General features: G+C 38.7%; 1 protein-coding gene across 11 annotated transcripts in view; it reads left to right on the forward strand.

Moving 5' to 3' along the window:
* Positions 1-8746, forward strand: part of map4k3a (mitogen-activated protein kinase kinase kinase kinase 3a) — a 279053-nt gene extending 270307 nt beyond the window's left edge. For all 11 annotated transcript variants that reach the window (XM_078556672.1, XM_078556674.1, XM_078556676.1 and 8 more), the window contains 3 exons: positions 4693-4763; positions 5281-5336; positions 7108-8746. In XM_078556672.1, coding sequence (XP_078412798.1) covers positions 4693-4763; positions 5281-5336; positions 7108-7195 — 215 coding nt within the window. In that variant the 3' untranslated portion in view covers positions 7196-8746. The remainder of the gene's footprint in view (positions 1-4692; positions 4764-5280; positions 5337-7107) is intronic.
* The last annotated feature ends 7004 nt before the right edge of the window (positions 8747-15750 follow it).

The following is a 15750-nucleotide window of genomic DNA, read 5'->3' on the forward strand; positions in this document are numbered from 1 at the left end:
GAAGTACACGCAATTACTGACCACCCAACTTTCCCTCCTGGTTCTTATGTTAGCTGTTATTGTTAATAGTTGTACCTCTCTCTAATTCTGCTGTTCTCACCCACTCCTCAAGGAACCAACCCTTGACCTCCACCGCCCTTGCAAACTCTCATCTCATTTCCAAACTCCCTTACCTCTCCCAAATCCTTGAATGTTTTATTGCCTTCCAAATCAATTCTTATCTTTCCCTCAACTCCATGTTTGAATCCCTTCAATCAGGTTTCTGCCCTGCCACAGTACTAAAACACCTCTCATCAAAGTCTCATCTGATGTCCTATGTGACTGTGACAAAAGTAAAATTTCTCTCCTTGTTTTCAACCTGTTTGCAGTCTTTGACACTGTTGACCATACCATTCTCTTCCAGTGCTTCTTTGCTGTCATCCAGCTGGGCGAGACCTGGTTCCATTCTTATCTATCTAATCGCAGCCAGAGAATCACCTGCAGTGGCTGCCCTACCTGTTCCCACTACATTGCTTCTTGTGTCCCCAAGGGCCGATCCTTGGCCGCTTCCTATTTCTAACCTACATGCTGCCCTTTGGTGACATCATCTGAAAAAACTGTATTAGTTTATGCTGATGACACCCAGCTCTACCTCACCACTGTTTCTCTCAATTCACCCATTGTTGCTAAACTATTGGGCTGCTAATTCAACACCCAGCATCGGACGAGCAGAAATTTGCTCCAATTAAATATTGGGAAGACTGAAGTAATCTTTTCTGGTCCCCGCTCCAAACTCTGTTCCCTCTTACTGGTAACAATCTAAGATTATGCCAATTTGTTCTCAACCTTGGTGTCGCATCTGACCCCCAAGATGAGCTCCAACCTCATATTTGTGCCATCACTAAAACCACCTATTTCCACCTCCATAACGTGTTCTAACTTTGGCCCAGCCTCAGTTCATCTGCTACTGAAACTCTCATTCGTGCCTTTGTTACCTTTAGACTTACCTATTCAAATGCTGGTCTCCCACATTCTACCCTCCGTAAACTTAAGGTTATCCAAAGCTCTGCTGCCAGTGTCTTAAATCGCTGCAAATCCTGTTCACCCATCACCACTGCTCGCTGACCTACTTTGGTTCCAGGTTAAGCAACGTCTTGATTTAAAAATTCTCATTATTGCTTTCAAATCCCTCCATGGTCTCACTCCTCCATATATCAGTAATCTCCTCCAACTCTCTCTGAGATGTCCCTGCTCCTCCAATTCTGGTCTCTTGATTTTAATCATTTCCTGATTTTAATCATTCTGGCTTTGATGGCCGTGCCTTCAGTTGCCTGGGCCCTAAGCTCTCCACTCACCACCTCGCTTTCCTCCTTTAAGACATTGCTTAAAATCTCTTTGGCCAAGCTTTTGGCCATCTGACCTAATATAATAAAGTCCCGCCATTTGCAGGGGTTGTGTTCCTGCGCAATTTCACAAAGGGTGAAATTGCGAACAACGAACATACTTACAGTGGGAGTCAATTAGATAGGTTCCAGCCATCCCAAAATTTGACGTGTGTAAAGGAATAGAAGCAATAAAAAATATTTTTAATAAATTTGAGAGAAATTTAACGTCAAAATTGTTTAACAAAGCAATAAAACATGGACAATGTAAAAGTTGTCACACTTACAGTACAGTGCTGTATAGTCCTTTACTTGAGAGTGGAGGTGGAGGGAGTGGGTGAAGAGTCTGATGTAGATGTGGATATAAAGAACAATGTTATTCTTGACTGCTTCGCCTTTGCCATGCAATTTTGTAAAGTTCTTGGTAAGGAGCAATAGCAGCGTGAATCACTCTACAAAAGGTAATGCTGCTTTCCATGTTTGCATTATAGTCTGTCTTTTTTCAAGTTTTTTCAAATCTTCAGCTTATCTTATGAGGTCTGCCATCATCTTGGGTGTAAAATGAGCTTTCTTAGGTGGTTCTTCCTGCTCATGCTTCTGTTTAAATTTGCTTAATTTCATCAGCTCCACCAATGCTTCTGTAGAGAGTTCCTCTTGATGAGACTGAAGCAACTTGTCTCGTTCATCTGTGGCCATGTCTTCAAATTCCTTCCCTCAAATTTGTTTTGCCAACTGAATAATCGTGGCTACTTCAGCTTCCACATTAGTTCTTTTCCCTCGGATGAGTCCTCACCTCATGCAGAAAGCAATTCTCAAACCAGTCTTCAAACACTACTGCTGTAACCCAGGCATTGCTGTTACCCTTACAAAAGACTGGCAAATGAGATTTATTTTTCCCTTTAAGGGCTCAAGGGTTTTCTGGCCTATAAACCAGCATTGGTTTACATTTAAAACCATCCACATTCACACGCAATAAGAGTGTTAGCCTGCCCTTTGCAGCTTTAAAACCAGGAGCTGTCCTTCCTTCTCTGGATATGTCCTATTTGGCATTTTCTTCCAGAACAGGCTAGTTTCATCTGTGTTAAATACCTGCTCTGCCTGGTACCTTCCCTCCTCTATGCATTCCTGCAGCATCTTAGGAAACTCTCCTGCAGCTGTATGGTCAGCTGATGCAGCCTCCCCCAACAACTTCACATTATGCAGATCAAAACATTTTTTAAAGCAATCTAACCATCTTGTACTGGCCAAAGATCCTCTGGAAAGCAAATGAGAGGCACCTTCTGTGCCACCACCTTCATCACTGCTATCTCCAGTAACACCAGCACTACCCTCTTTCCTTTTTTTAATGTGTTGGTACAATTCAAGTGCCTTATTTCTAAATGCGGTCTTCTCCACACTTGGAAGACTAAATGCAGACTGGTGACTGCTTTGCGGAATACCTTCGCTTAGTCTGCAGGCATGACCCAGACATTCCTGTCACTTGACATTTCAACTCATCACCTTGCTCTCATACCCATATGCCCATCCTTAGCCTGCTGTAGTGTTCCAGCAAAGCCCAACGCAAACTGGAGGAATAGCACATCATCTTCCAATTAGGCACTTTACGGCCTTCATTTTTTTCTCCTCAATCCTCCACCCACAGGGCCATCTGTCACTTCTTATGTTTTGCTTTCACAGATCGCTGACCCTTGTTCTGCTATTAATACCTTCTGCTATCTTACCTTTGTGCCACTATCAGCACCTTCTTTAGTCTTTAACACTACCATTAACACTCATTTTTTCTTGTGTCCATGACATCTTTGTCAAATCTCTCTTTTGAGCTCCCACCTATCCCTGACCTAGTTTGCTCTGCCCGCTCCACCCCCTCTTAAATATAAAATCCATGACATTTCTACCTCTCTCCACCTCTGAAGAAGTCATACAGACTCAAAATGTTAACGCCGTTTCTCTCTCCACAGATGCTGTCAGACCTGTTAAGTTTTTCAGAGTTTCTCTTTTTTTCATATTTCCAGCATTCGCAGTATTTTTGCTTTTATTTGCCTTATTTCTAATGATTGGATCATTAACTGGGGCCCTCCTTTATTGCTGGTGCTCTATCCAAATGTTTAATAACTTCTCCATTTCCTCCGTGTGGATCTCTTCTACTTACAAAAGTTAATCTGGCAGCATGACGACCAGAAATACTAACACTGGCCCTTATTTTATATTCTGACAGCCTAATGTACCTGATTGTAGATTCATTGACACTATTCCCTGGCCAGCATGCCTGGCCAGGTGGCACTTGCACCATTTTTCAGTCTATCTAATATTGTCCCTTTTTGGGAAAGTGCCATCAGTTTTCTAGGACATTTACTGTTTGATTCTGACCCACTCATTTTTTTAATACAGCACTGTACTGATCAAAAATTAAGTCACAGCACCAAGGAACAGTCACGTGCAAAAATGACAGATGATGCATGCGCAGTGTGCACTCCCTGTTGCAGGAAATACACTACAGACACCTTGCGTTTCTTAAATCTTCATTTAGGCAGTTTTTTTTTTGGTCCAGTATTTTCCAAAGTTGGCTCTTATAGTATTTTTTATGTTTAAAACCACGGATAAGTGAACATTTGGGCTCCCAATGGGCAATCTTGTGTACAAAGACTTCTGTGAAGTTGCAAATGGCAGAACTTTACTGTATTGTCTTATGTGGCTTGGATTCATAATTTTGTTTTATAATCCTCCTGTGAAGCTCCTTGGCATGTTTTATTATCTTAAAGGTGTTATATAAATATAAGTTGTTACTATGACGTGTGGACACAGGTTCTGTACATCATTTCGCAACTTGCCCAATTCCATGTGTAAAACATAAGATAGAAGCAAAAGTTATAATTATCCCATCCACGCTCTCATTTTCCCTATAAACACTGGCTTTCAGATGCACTGGCAGTTGTCAGGGTCCCAGTACTTTGTAGGAGAGCTTTTCTCTTATAATGATCAAATGTTTCTCCTGATCCCAAAAAATGTTCTAATTGACAACCTGGCTGTTGAAAAACAACAAATTCAGATCGGCACCCACTAAAGGACCTAACGCAACATTGAGAAGTTGTTATGGTGTTCTGAAAATTTGATTAGTTCTTTTGCATGTCACATCTCTCATATTATCAGTCTCTTCATGTTTTCAAAATGCAATTCTGCTTAAGTTCACATTGCTGCTCGTCAGTATTTCAAATATCTAAGTATAACTTTTTATTTGCTAAAACCTAATAATGGCATTTTGGATTTGAACTATTTAATGACTGATCTTGACAGTTGAAACTCAGTAGACAATTTGTATTTTCCTTTTTGTTAGTTTGTTTACAGGATAGTGTTCTTGCTTTCTGGAAACATGGAATGCAGGGAAGAAGTTTTAAATCAAATGAGGTAAACGGAACAAATATTCTCATCTGTAACTTATTTGTATTGTAACAGAACTTTTGAACTTTTGATTGAAAATAATTTGACATCACAGAGTTAATATAGTGTTCAGTTATCATTCAACTTGTAGACTGTTCCATAATAGCCAACGATTTTCCAGTGAACATAGTATTTATCAATTGGATGTGCTTTTATTGGATATGTTTACTTCCATGTAAATATTCACCACAAGGAGCAATATGACAGTAAATTAAAATAAAACACACACTCACTTTTATATTGGGCATCTTACATTGGATTGTTTTACAGCGAAAAACATCTTTTATCTGTACTTGATTCATTCTTGGAACAAGACTTGATTTTCTACTTTAAGAATGGTAGAGTAATGGGGAAGAAACAGATGCTTTCTAACTTCTGATACTAAGCTGTCAAATTCCTTCTATGCCAACACAGTTGAGGGATGAGCCTGTTGATATGTTACAAATGTATTGCTGTTAATCCTGAAAACTACTTTTTTTCCTAGATTACACAAGAAATATGTGATAATTCAAGAATCTTCAAACTTTTAGGCTCTGACAGGTTAGTAGAATGCAGATGTTGTGAGATTATGCTGCAAAAAACATTTTACTCATGCTGTATTTCAAAACTATTTAGATGTAGACCACATCTGAACCTATTTCAGAACATGTTTTCATGTTACTTTTGGGTTGGAGGGAGGTTGTGAGGAAAAGATCATGTTTAGGTTTTTTTTAAAAAGCAGTTTTCTTCTTTGTCAGGTAGTGAAAAATACATAAACAGGTTTGGGTTGGGTTATTTTTAGCACATGGTAGGTTTTGATACTGTATAAATTAAGTTTGCTGCAGGAAGTGACAATCCATATTTGAATGTGTGGATGAGTAAAATTAAAATAGTGGATAGAAATATGAGAGGTGTGGTCATTTTTGAAGACTAGGTTATATAGTTATATAATTAAAATGGTTATATAATTTTAATTCATTTTAAAAGTAAATTAATAGAATATTAATATTCATGCAACTAGTTGGTGCAATTAATTTCTCTCATGTCTCCATAAATATAGACCATAGCATTTCTTAATCAACTTGTCATGGGTGTCCTTTTGTGGTTTTGGAAGGTGGTATCACAATCATATGAACTGACCTTGACCAATAGATTCATCCATTGATTGAAGCCTGACTTGTCAAGGTCTATTGGGATGTTAGCTCTTTCTTTAGTTAGAGTGCATGACAATGATCTAGTATCCCAGGGGCAGGATTTTTACCTCGGACGCAAAGCTGACCGCTGCCCACGATTGAGACCCGAAATCAATTTCATGCTGACTGGCCATTTAATGGCACTGCTGGGGTGGGAGGAGGAGGGCGAGCATTGCGCGGATGCGCACAATGAAAGCTCCCTGAGGCACAGAGCTGCCTCAGGGAGCTGGAGAGTTAAAAACTCAAAAATAAAAAAGTTGCCACTGTTAAAAACATGTCCCCTCATAGTCACATGACCAGGGGCATGTTATGAATGAAATTTAGAAATTTTAATTTAATTTTTAATTGCTGTTGGGAATCTCAATCCACCCGTGGATGAGGTTTCGCAAAAAATGCAAAGGCCACCTTGGCCTTTTTGCCTGCCCGCCAACCGTAAGGTTGGACGGGCAGTGAAAAATTTCATTCAGTTTAATGGCCTTGATAGGCCTGTTAATTATCGGTGGGCGCACTGCCAACTCCCACATGCACCCTTCGACCCAAATATCGCGCGAGTGCACGATGATGTCGGGACACTTGCCCGATGTCATTGCACGTCATTTTACACTCAAGCGGGTTGGGCGGGCGCCCACCTGCTCAGCAAAAATCCTGCCCCAGGATTTTTTTCCCCATCTTCCTGCACTCTCCACCTTGTTGGTATGGCTGCATGGGTGCAGCACATCCATCAGTTTTTTATGTATAAATCTAAGAAAGTCATGGCTGGATCAACCCAGAAGGCAGCAGAGACAATCCTGTCTTCATCCTATAATTCCACACTTACACCGTTCTCTACAAGAGGTTGCTGAATAACAAATCGTAAGAATCTTGTGTTTTGCCCCCCTTTCTGTCGTCCTCATCCAATGGACTTGGAAATGCTTTGATCAGTTGCCATAATGTCACTGTTGCCCTACTTGGGATATGTAAACTCAGCACAAATGTGCGATTGAATCCAGAATTTTCTCGGTCTGTAGACAATTGTTGTCTGTAACACAAGACGATGCCAATGAATCTTTGGTGACCCAAACTTATTTTAATTGTGATTTGGTTTGGATGCTGATTGAATAAAAACAGATTTATTAAGAATGCTTTTTGTCTCTTTGTAGGGTTGTGGTGCTGGAAAGTAGACCAACAGACAACCCAACTGCCAATAGCAACTTGTACATCTTGGCTGGCCATGAAAACAGCTACTAATTGCCATCAGATTTTTGCATGGGAGTGTACATAGAAAATACACAATTGCTTTCTTCAGCGTTGGAGAGTGCTCAAGGTTGTTCAGAAGCCACAGTATTGTCTATTTGTCATAGACAAACTAATCACTATTTTATTTATTGTGGCATGAAACCTATGCGGAGGACATTTTAAGTGCCACAACCACCTTAATTTCAAAATACTACACAAGTGCTTGGTTTACCATATGTAATCTTTGTACATAAAAGTGTAGTTTTTTTCAGTATGTACTTCATATTGTTGAAGTTGCACACTATAACTCTTAATGTAGATAGTAGTGCATATGATGTACAGGTAAGTATTTTACTGTACAGATGTGTATAGATTTGCATGATGCAAAACTTAATTTGGGTACAGGTACTGCTTTTAAGGAATTATTTTGGTTTTACTTTATTCAGTTGAGATTAGTATATATTTTGCAACAAGAAATGAGCAGTATACCCATCTAATCATCTGACTAACACTGTTGCATTTTAAAGTGTAATTTAGTAATTTGGATATGAATTGTAATCCAAACCTTCATCCATTTGTATGCTTGTTGGTTTTAACAGTTTTCTTGCAAGTACACTGGTATTAAGTTTGCACAATAATGCTGATAAAATGTGATGTATTTTACTCATGTGGTTAAGTGGTGAACTGTAAGGCTCCATTTGGATTTAATTGTCCTATTTTCAAGAGCAGTAGATGAGTGCTGCAGTTTAATAGCTGTTCATGTCTTTTATAGATCATGTTTTAAACACACAAAATTGGGTTGGCCAACTTTTACTATCCTAATGTCATCTGGATTTTACTTGGTAAAAAGTAAATACGATAGTAGCTTTTCTCTGCTCTGAAGTCATGATAACCCAAGCTGGCAAGACTCCAAAAGCAAATAAGATTGTACTTTTTGTATATGGAAAAATGAAAACACTGTAAAAAGCTTAAACTAACTATGATACCAACATGCAAAATGTTCAAGAAGTCTTTGTTCATAATGTAATACACAACTTGTTACACTATACCATTGCATTAATATCACTCAGTAATACATTTTCAGCTGCCAATAACTTTTCTACATGGTAGGATTTGAAGCATCCCAATTCAGTTTATCAATTGAAACGGTTCTTTGTGTAAGCCTAATTCTGCCAAATCTATAAACATACTTCAGCATTTCTCCCCAAACTGTTGTATGCTCCTTTACACATAGCAAAAGTTAGTTAAGTGTTTCTACCTCATGTAGATATAATTTTTGTGGGAAACACTCAGCACAAAAATATTAGTGGTATTAGAGGTATTCTGATTCAGTCAAGTTACAGTACCTAATATTTGTATAAAGTATCAACATAATTGCATATATGGGCTTGTTACTTTTTTTTATATATTTCCATGTTTTCATTTGGTATTGTCATTGGGAACAAAATGTTTTGATTTGTGTTGATTAGCCAAATTACTGACATGATCCATTCAGATGTTTCCTGTTTTGTATATACTGTAAAATAAATTTGAAGGGTTTGCATTTAAGGTTTTCTTTATAAACTATGTTGGTCTGAAATAATTTTATGTTAACTTTATTGCCTCCAACAATGCTCTGCTTTTCTTTATGCTAAAAGCCAACTCTGGTGCCCCAATTAAATTAAAATTAAATTTAAAAAAAACAAGTGGGTTGGGGTTATTGTATGAGGATAGTTTGACCCTGTATTCTTTGGAGTTTAGAAGATTGAGAAAGTGATCTTATTGAAACATTAAAGATCCTGAGGGGGCTTGACAAAGTGGATGCTGAAAGGATATTTCTGCTTGCTGGAGAGTCCAGAACTAGGGGACACAATTTTAAAAATAAGGGAGGGTGGGGGGGTCTCATTTAAGACAGAGATGAGGAGAATTTTTTTCTCTATGAAACCAGAACTTTCTTTCCCAGAAAGTGGTAGAGGTAGGGTCTTTGAATATTCTTAAGGCAGAGGTAGATAGATTCTTGACTAACAAAGGTAGCAGGGTATAGGCAGGATAGTGGCATTGAGGCTACAATCAGATCAGCCATGATCTTATTGAATAGTGGAGCAGGCTCGAGAGGTTGACTGGTCTAATCCTGCTCCTAGTTTGTATCTATGTTCGTATTACTGCCCTGGCTCAGATCTATAAACACAGATGTTTGCAAATGTAAGATGTCAAACTTATCTGTACTGCTTAGTGATTATAACATGCTGAGTATTCACCCACAAAGTCACCAAATGAGCTATTTACAATATTTTTTTCTTCTAAGACTATAATAAACCCATCTCTTTACCCCACCCCAACAGCCTTCAGGACAGTGATGATTAGATGAATTGTAAGCAATGTAACTCATAAGGAAGGAACAGTTTAAGTTCAATTTAACAGTTTTAATACAGGATAACAAAATTTACTTTTTCTCAGGGATGAATGGTATTCATTTCAAAAAGTAACTAAGAAATGTGAACAAGATACTGGAGATGAAATATTTGGAGGTTTGCAAGGAGTGCAGCAAACAAATGTTGTATAACCTTTATAGCTGTGTTTATTGATGTTTTCTGGAAATCTATAGTGATATAATTTTTAAAAAACAGAACGTTATAACAGGAATTGCCATTCAGGCCAGATACCTCACTTGTCGTATAGCTTCATTTACCGAAGGCGGTCCTTATCCTTTTATGATTTACCGAATAAGGAATCTGAGTGATGTATGTTGATGTCTGATAGCAACCTCTTTCAATATTGGTCATCATGTAGTGAAAACTTTTCAAATTTAAGTTCAGCATCTGAAGAAAGTAAGGAAATCTGGGAAATAGCATTTTTGTTAAATGTCCTTGACTGAAGCTAAAAGTTACTTTTACCATTTGATTATACAACATTGTATATACCATGTGACAGTTAGATATGACAGTTGCTTATTTATGGTTAAGAATTGCACTCAACACTGGGGCATACCAGAATTTCCTGTTCTGCAATGTTGCATACCAAGTTAAATACTACTTTCACATCACTGTTAATCTTGAGCAGTTACATTTTTAAAGTTATATTTGACAATTAAGTAATAATTACCTTGCTGTTTACTTCATCTTCAGTTTAAAAGCCTGGTGAATTTACTGCAGTGAGATGCATTTCAAAATTTTAATTAATATCAACTTATTAAGTTTAAATTGAAATTGCATATTAAAACTTTCAGTTTTTCAGAACATTTCATACAGCATGTATTTGCCTGAAGAAACTCTGAGGAAGTGCACAAGAGCATGTTTGTGGCTTTTAACATTTTTTTTCCAACTGCAACATTTTGGAATTCTTGCATCGCCTCCATTGTCAACTTTGAAAATCTAAGTTTTGCGTTATCAAACTATTAATACTTGATTAAACATCATCAGTCTTATTGATTTCAATCTTAAAGGGCTTTGGCCCTTTTAACGTTTGTAAGTTTTTAAAAATAAATCTATGTAGTTGCCTGACAAAATATACATTCTTCCTTGTTCATCAAACCTCTCTATATAAACAAAGAAATTATCATCCTACTTGGAGATGGGAAATCACCAAGGAATGCAAACTATTTCATAATTTCCTACCATGTGTGATCAGTCCTCATATGTGCACATGTGTTGCATACTTTACTTCCTCGCGCCTGTGGCAGATCATTGTTTTCTCCTGCTATTCCTATTATGGTTAGTTATGGCAGTGAGTAGCTGGGTCATTCGGGTCAAGAAGATTTCAATTCCTGGTTTCAGCTGATACACAATGATAGGCAAATAGATGATTTGCATGACTGCTGTGTTGAAAAGGATAGTGCAATTCACAACCACCATATTTGTTTTGAAGTGTAGTCACTGTTATATGCAAGCTCCCACAAACAGCAATGTGACAATGACCAAATAATCTGTTTTTGTGACATTGGTTGAGGGATAAATATCAGTCAAGGCCATGGAATCTTCTGGTCCACCTGAGAGAACAAATGGCACCTCAATTTAACATCTCATCTGAAAGTCAGCACCTCTGACAGTACTGTACTGGAGTGTCAGCCTAGAAATTTCCTAGAGTTGGACAGAAGGACAACCTTCTGACTCAGATGAGAGTGCTACCAACTGAGCTATGTCTAACACTGACAAGGGGGAGACCCTCTGATGTGGTTAACCCCCACTGGAAGTCCACATGCGGATATCAGGTGAGGACACCATTGGGCTCGGCTGTAATGTCTGTAGTAAAATAGCCTAGCCAACACTAGCTGTCTGAGCTCCCACAGAAGAATAACAAGGAAGACCGTTGGAACAAGTGGAACCACATGTCAGCTAGGGGTCAATGTCTTCAGCAGGGGCAGGAGGAAAAAAATTATTTATTTATTCCAGATTTCTCTGTAGCATGCCAACATGAATGGAATCATATTTAACCAATAGTTAGTGCTTTAAGGAAAAAAGAGACAAGAACATTTTAAATTAACAAAGATGTCCCAATGTGCCTGTCATTTTGTGCTAATTGATGAAGACTGCACATTAATATTGGTCGATCTCATTTAAATCACTTTTATTCTGCCCATGCCTTTATTTTATTGGCTTTAAGCTTCAAAATCTGTAAATGTCATGGATTCCTCATAATTACTGACTCGTATCAAAAAGTGTGATGTCTGCTTGAAACATGGCAAAAAGGGCTCCAGTGTGATCGAGAGTTGCTGCATTACAAGGATGATAGAGCTTTATTCCTCCAGTTTCAATGAGATATCAGATTGTGGCCAGAGAATCATTTCTCATTCAAAAAAGAAAATAGAATATTGATCTAGAAGATATTGAAGTCTTTTCATTGCTCAAGTACACTCTGGCTGATACTCTGTTGGACTTGATGCATTTATATGTTGGTGGAACACTCCCAGACTTCTGCCAGCAACTGCCACAGGTCTGACAATGAACATTATTAATTCTACCTCTGATTAGAGCATCTAAATTTACTTTCTCATGGAGTTTTTTGAGTTTTATTTCAAACTTTGTCAAGACTAATGCCAATTCAAATTGATTCTGATGTAAGATCACAAAAGATTGGAGCAGGAGTAGGCCATTTGGCCCATTGAGCTCTCTCTCAATCAAGCCCCTTCAGAATGTTATATATTTCAAAAAGATCACCCCTCATTCTTCTAATCTCCAATGAGTATATGCCCTATTTGCTCAGCCTTTCCTCATAATGCAACCCCTTCAACACCAAAATCAGTCAATGAACCTTGTATGAACTGCTTCCAGTGCAAGTATATCCCTCCTTAAGTAAGGAGATCAAAACTGCACACACTATTCCAAATGCAGTCATGCCAATGCACTGTATAATTGTAGCTAGACTTCCCTAATTTTATACTCCATCCCCCTTGCAATAAAGGCCAACATTCCTAAATACGTGCAGTACCTGCTTGTTAAGTTGGTGATTTAAGTACAAGGATACCCATCTCCTTAAATGTCTGCCATTGATTCTCTACTGTCTTGCCTTTTAACCTATATTCCCATTCCATTTTAGTCAACTCTGTCTTCATACCCTTGCAATTGCCTTTATTTAAGTTTAAGACAGTAGTTATGGACCCAAATTTCTCATTCTCAAACCGAATGTGAAATTCTGTCATGTTATGATCATTCTTACCTAGAGGTTCCTTTTACTATGAGGTCAGCAATCCTGTCTCATTACACATTACCAGGTCTAAAATAGCCTGGTTGGTCCCGGAATGAATTGTTCTAAGAAACTCCCAAATATACTCTATGAACTCATCCTCAGGCTACCTTTGCCAATTTGATTTGTGCAATCTATATGAAGATCAAAATATCCCATAACTGTTGCAGTACCTTACTTAGAAGACCCCATTATTTCTTGATTTATACTCTGTCTTCCAGTGTAGCTACTGTCAGGCTGTCTATAATCTACTGCCATGAATGACTCCTTTCCTTTGCTATTTCTTATCTCCACCCAAAATAATCCTACATTTTGATCTTGTGAACCAAGACTATTTCTCAATAATGTACTGATCTCATCCTTTATTAATAGAGCAACCCCACCTCCTTTTTCCATTCTTCCTTTCCTTCTAAAACGTCAAAAACCTTCAAATATTCAGGATCCAGCGATGATCACTTTGCAACAATGTCTCTATAATGGCTATCATATCATACTCACTTACTTCTATTTGTGTTATCAATTCATCCAGCTTGTTACAAATGCTGCATTCATTCAAATAGACTGCTTAATTTTGTCTTTTGACCATTTTTTCCCTTACTCTGACTTTATTTGCTGGTGCATTCTTGTTTGTATGCTCTCTCCCCTTCTGTTACTCTAGTTATCATTACTCACGTTGCTACTCTGCCTTGTCCTTTCTCTTTAACTGCCCAAATCTCTGCTCGCGTGATCTCCCTCTACCCCCCATCCCACCGCCACCCCCCGATTTGCCAGTGCGCTGATCCCAGTGAAGGCTGTTCCAATGGTACAGCTCCCTATTTCTTCAGTACTGGTGCCATAAATCAAAACTCATTTTTCCTACACCAATATTTGAGCCACACATTCACCTCCCTGATCTTATTTACCCAACTCGATTTGCTTGTGGCTCAGGTTGCAATCCTACCTTTGTGGTTCTGCTTTTTAATTTAGTTCCTAGCTGCTCATACTCCCTCAGCAGGACCCCTTTCTTAGTCTTACCTATGTCATTGGTACCCATATGGTCCTTGACAACTGAATCCTTCCCCCTCCCAAGCCAAGTTCCTCTCCAGCCTCGAGGAGATGGCCTTAAACCTGGCACTAGGCAGGCAGCACAGCCTTTGGGACTCTCATTCTTGACTGTAGAGAACAGTGTCTATGCCCCTCCCATTACTGTCCCCTACTACAAATACATTCCTTTTTGCTCCACCTCTCCCACTTGAAGGACACTCTGCACCATGCGGCTGTGGTCACTTAAATTCCACTTATGAATTGGAAGGCATCAGAAAGATAGGATGTTAGGAAAAGGAGGAGGGGTGGCTCTGTTAATTAATGATAGTATTAGCACATTAGAGAGTGATGACCTATGTTCAGGGAACCAGGATGTAGAAGTAGTTTGGGTTGAGATGAGGCAAGAAGGCACTTGTGGCAGTGGAAGATCAAGGATCCATTGGTTGTGGTCCATGTAGTTATCAATGACATCGGCAGGATGAGGAAGGAGGCTCTGCATAGTCAGTATGATGAGCTAGACACCAAGTTAAGAAGCAGAGCTTCTGGACTATTACCCGATCCATATGCAAATTGGTGTGGGACAAATAAGATTAGAGAAATGAATGCATAGCTCAAAGACTGGTATGGGAGAAGTGGGTTCCAGTTCGTGGGGCACTGGCACTAGTATTGCAGAAAGTGGAATCTGTACTGTTGGGACAGTCTACACCTGAATCATGCTGGGCGTGTCCTCTTTGCGAGTTGCATAACTAGGTAAGTAGAGAGGGTTTTAAACTGAATAGTGGGGACAATGGATCAAATTTGGGAAGATGATGTAAAACAAAGAGTAGAGACGAGGCAAGAGAGAAAGTTATTAACATGGGAAATGATAAACCGACAGAGACAGGAAGGGACAGAGAATACAATTCTAAGAGTAAATCAGAAAAGGCTAGATGCTACAAAAATAATAAAAGGACAAAACTAAAGGTTATGTAGCTAAACACATATAGCATTCGAAACAAAACAGATGAACTAACGGTGCAAATAGAAATAAGTACAATCTAATAGCCATTACATGGCTACAGGATGACATAGATTGGGACCTGAATATTAAAGGGGAAGTGACATTTAGGAGGACAGGAAGTTAGGAAAAGGTGGAGGCGTGGCTCTGTTAATTAATGATGGTATTAGCACATTAGAGAGGGGTGATCTAAATTCAGGAAACCAGGATGTAGAAGTGGTTTGGGTTGAGATGAGGAATGATAAAGGCAAGAAGTCATTTGTGGGAGTGGTGTAAGGACTCCTAATTGTAACTACATTCTAGGACAGAGTATAAAAGAAGAAATAGTGGGAGCTTGCCAGAAAGGTATAGCAATAATCATGAGGAAATTTAATCCGCATATAGACTGGAAAAATCAGATGGGCAAAGGTAGTGTAGATGAGTACATAGAATGTTTTTGGGATAGTTTCTTAGAACAGCATGTTCTGAAGCCAACCAGAGAGCAGGCTATACTAAACATACTATTGAGCAACAAGATAACAAGATTAATTGATAACTTTATGGTGAAGGCACCTCTAGGTACCAGCAATCATAATATAATTGAATTTTACATTCATTTTGAGGGAGAAACGAGTGTGTCCAAAACTAGCGTTTTAAACTTAAATAAGGGCAATTATGAGGGCATGGAAGCAGAGCTAGTTAAAGTGAACTGGCAAATGAGGTTAAGGGATAGGTCGATAGAGGTTCAGTGGCAGACATTTAAAGGGATATTTCAGAACAGGTGCATTCCAATGAGAGAAAAATTCCAAGGGGACGGCCCACTATCCATGGCTAACAAAACATTAAAGACAGTATCAAACTTAAAGAAAAAGCATATAATTACACAAAGACAGATGGTAGGTCAGAAGAT

Source organism: Cetorhinus maximus, chromosome 14 (assembly GCF_964194155.1).
Source record: "Cetorhinus maximus chromosome 14, sCetMax3.hap1.1, whole genome shotgun sequence".
Classification (NCBI taxonomy): domain Eukaryota; kingdom Metazoa; phylum Chordata; class Chondrichthyes; order Lamniformes; family Cetorhinidae; genus Cetorhinus; species Cetorhinus maximus.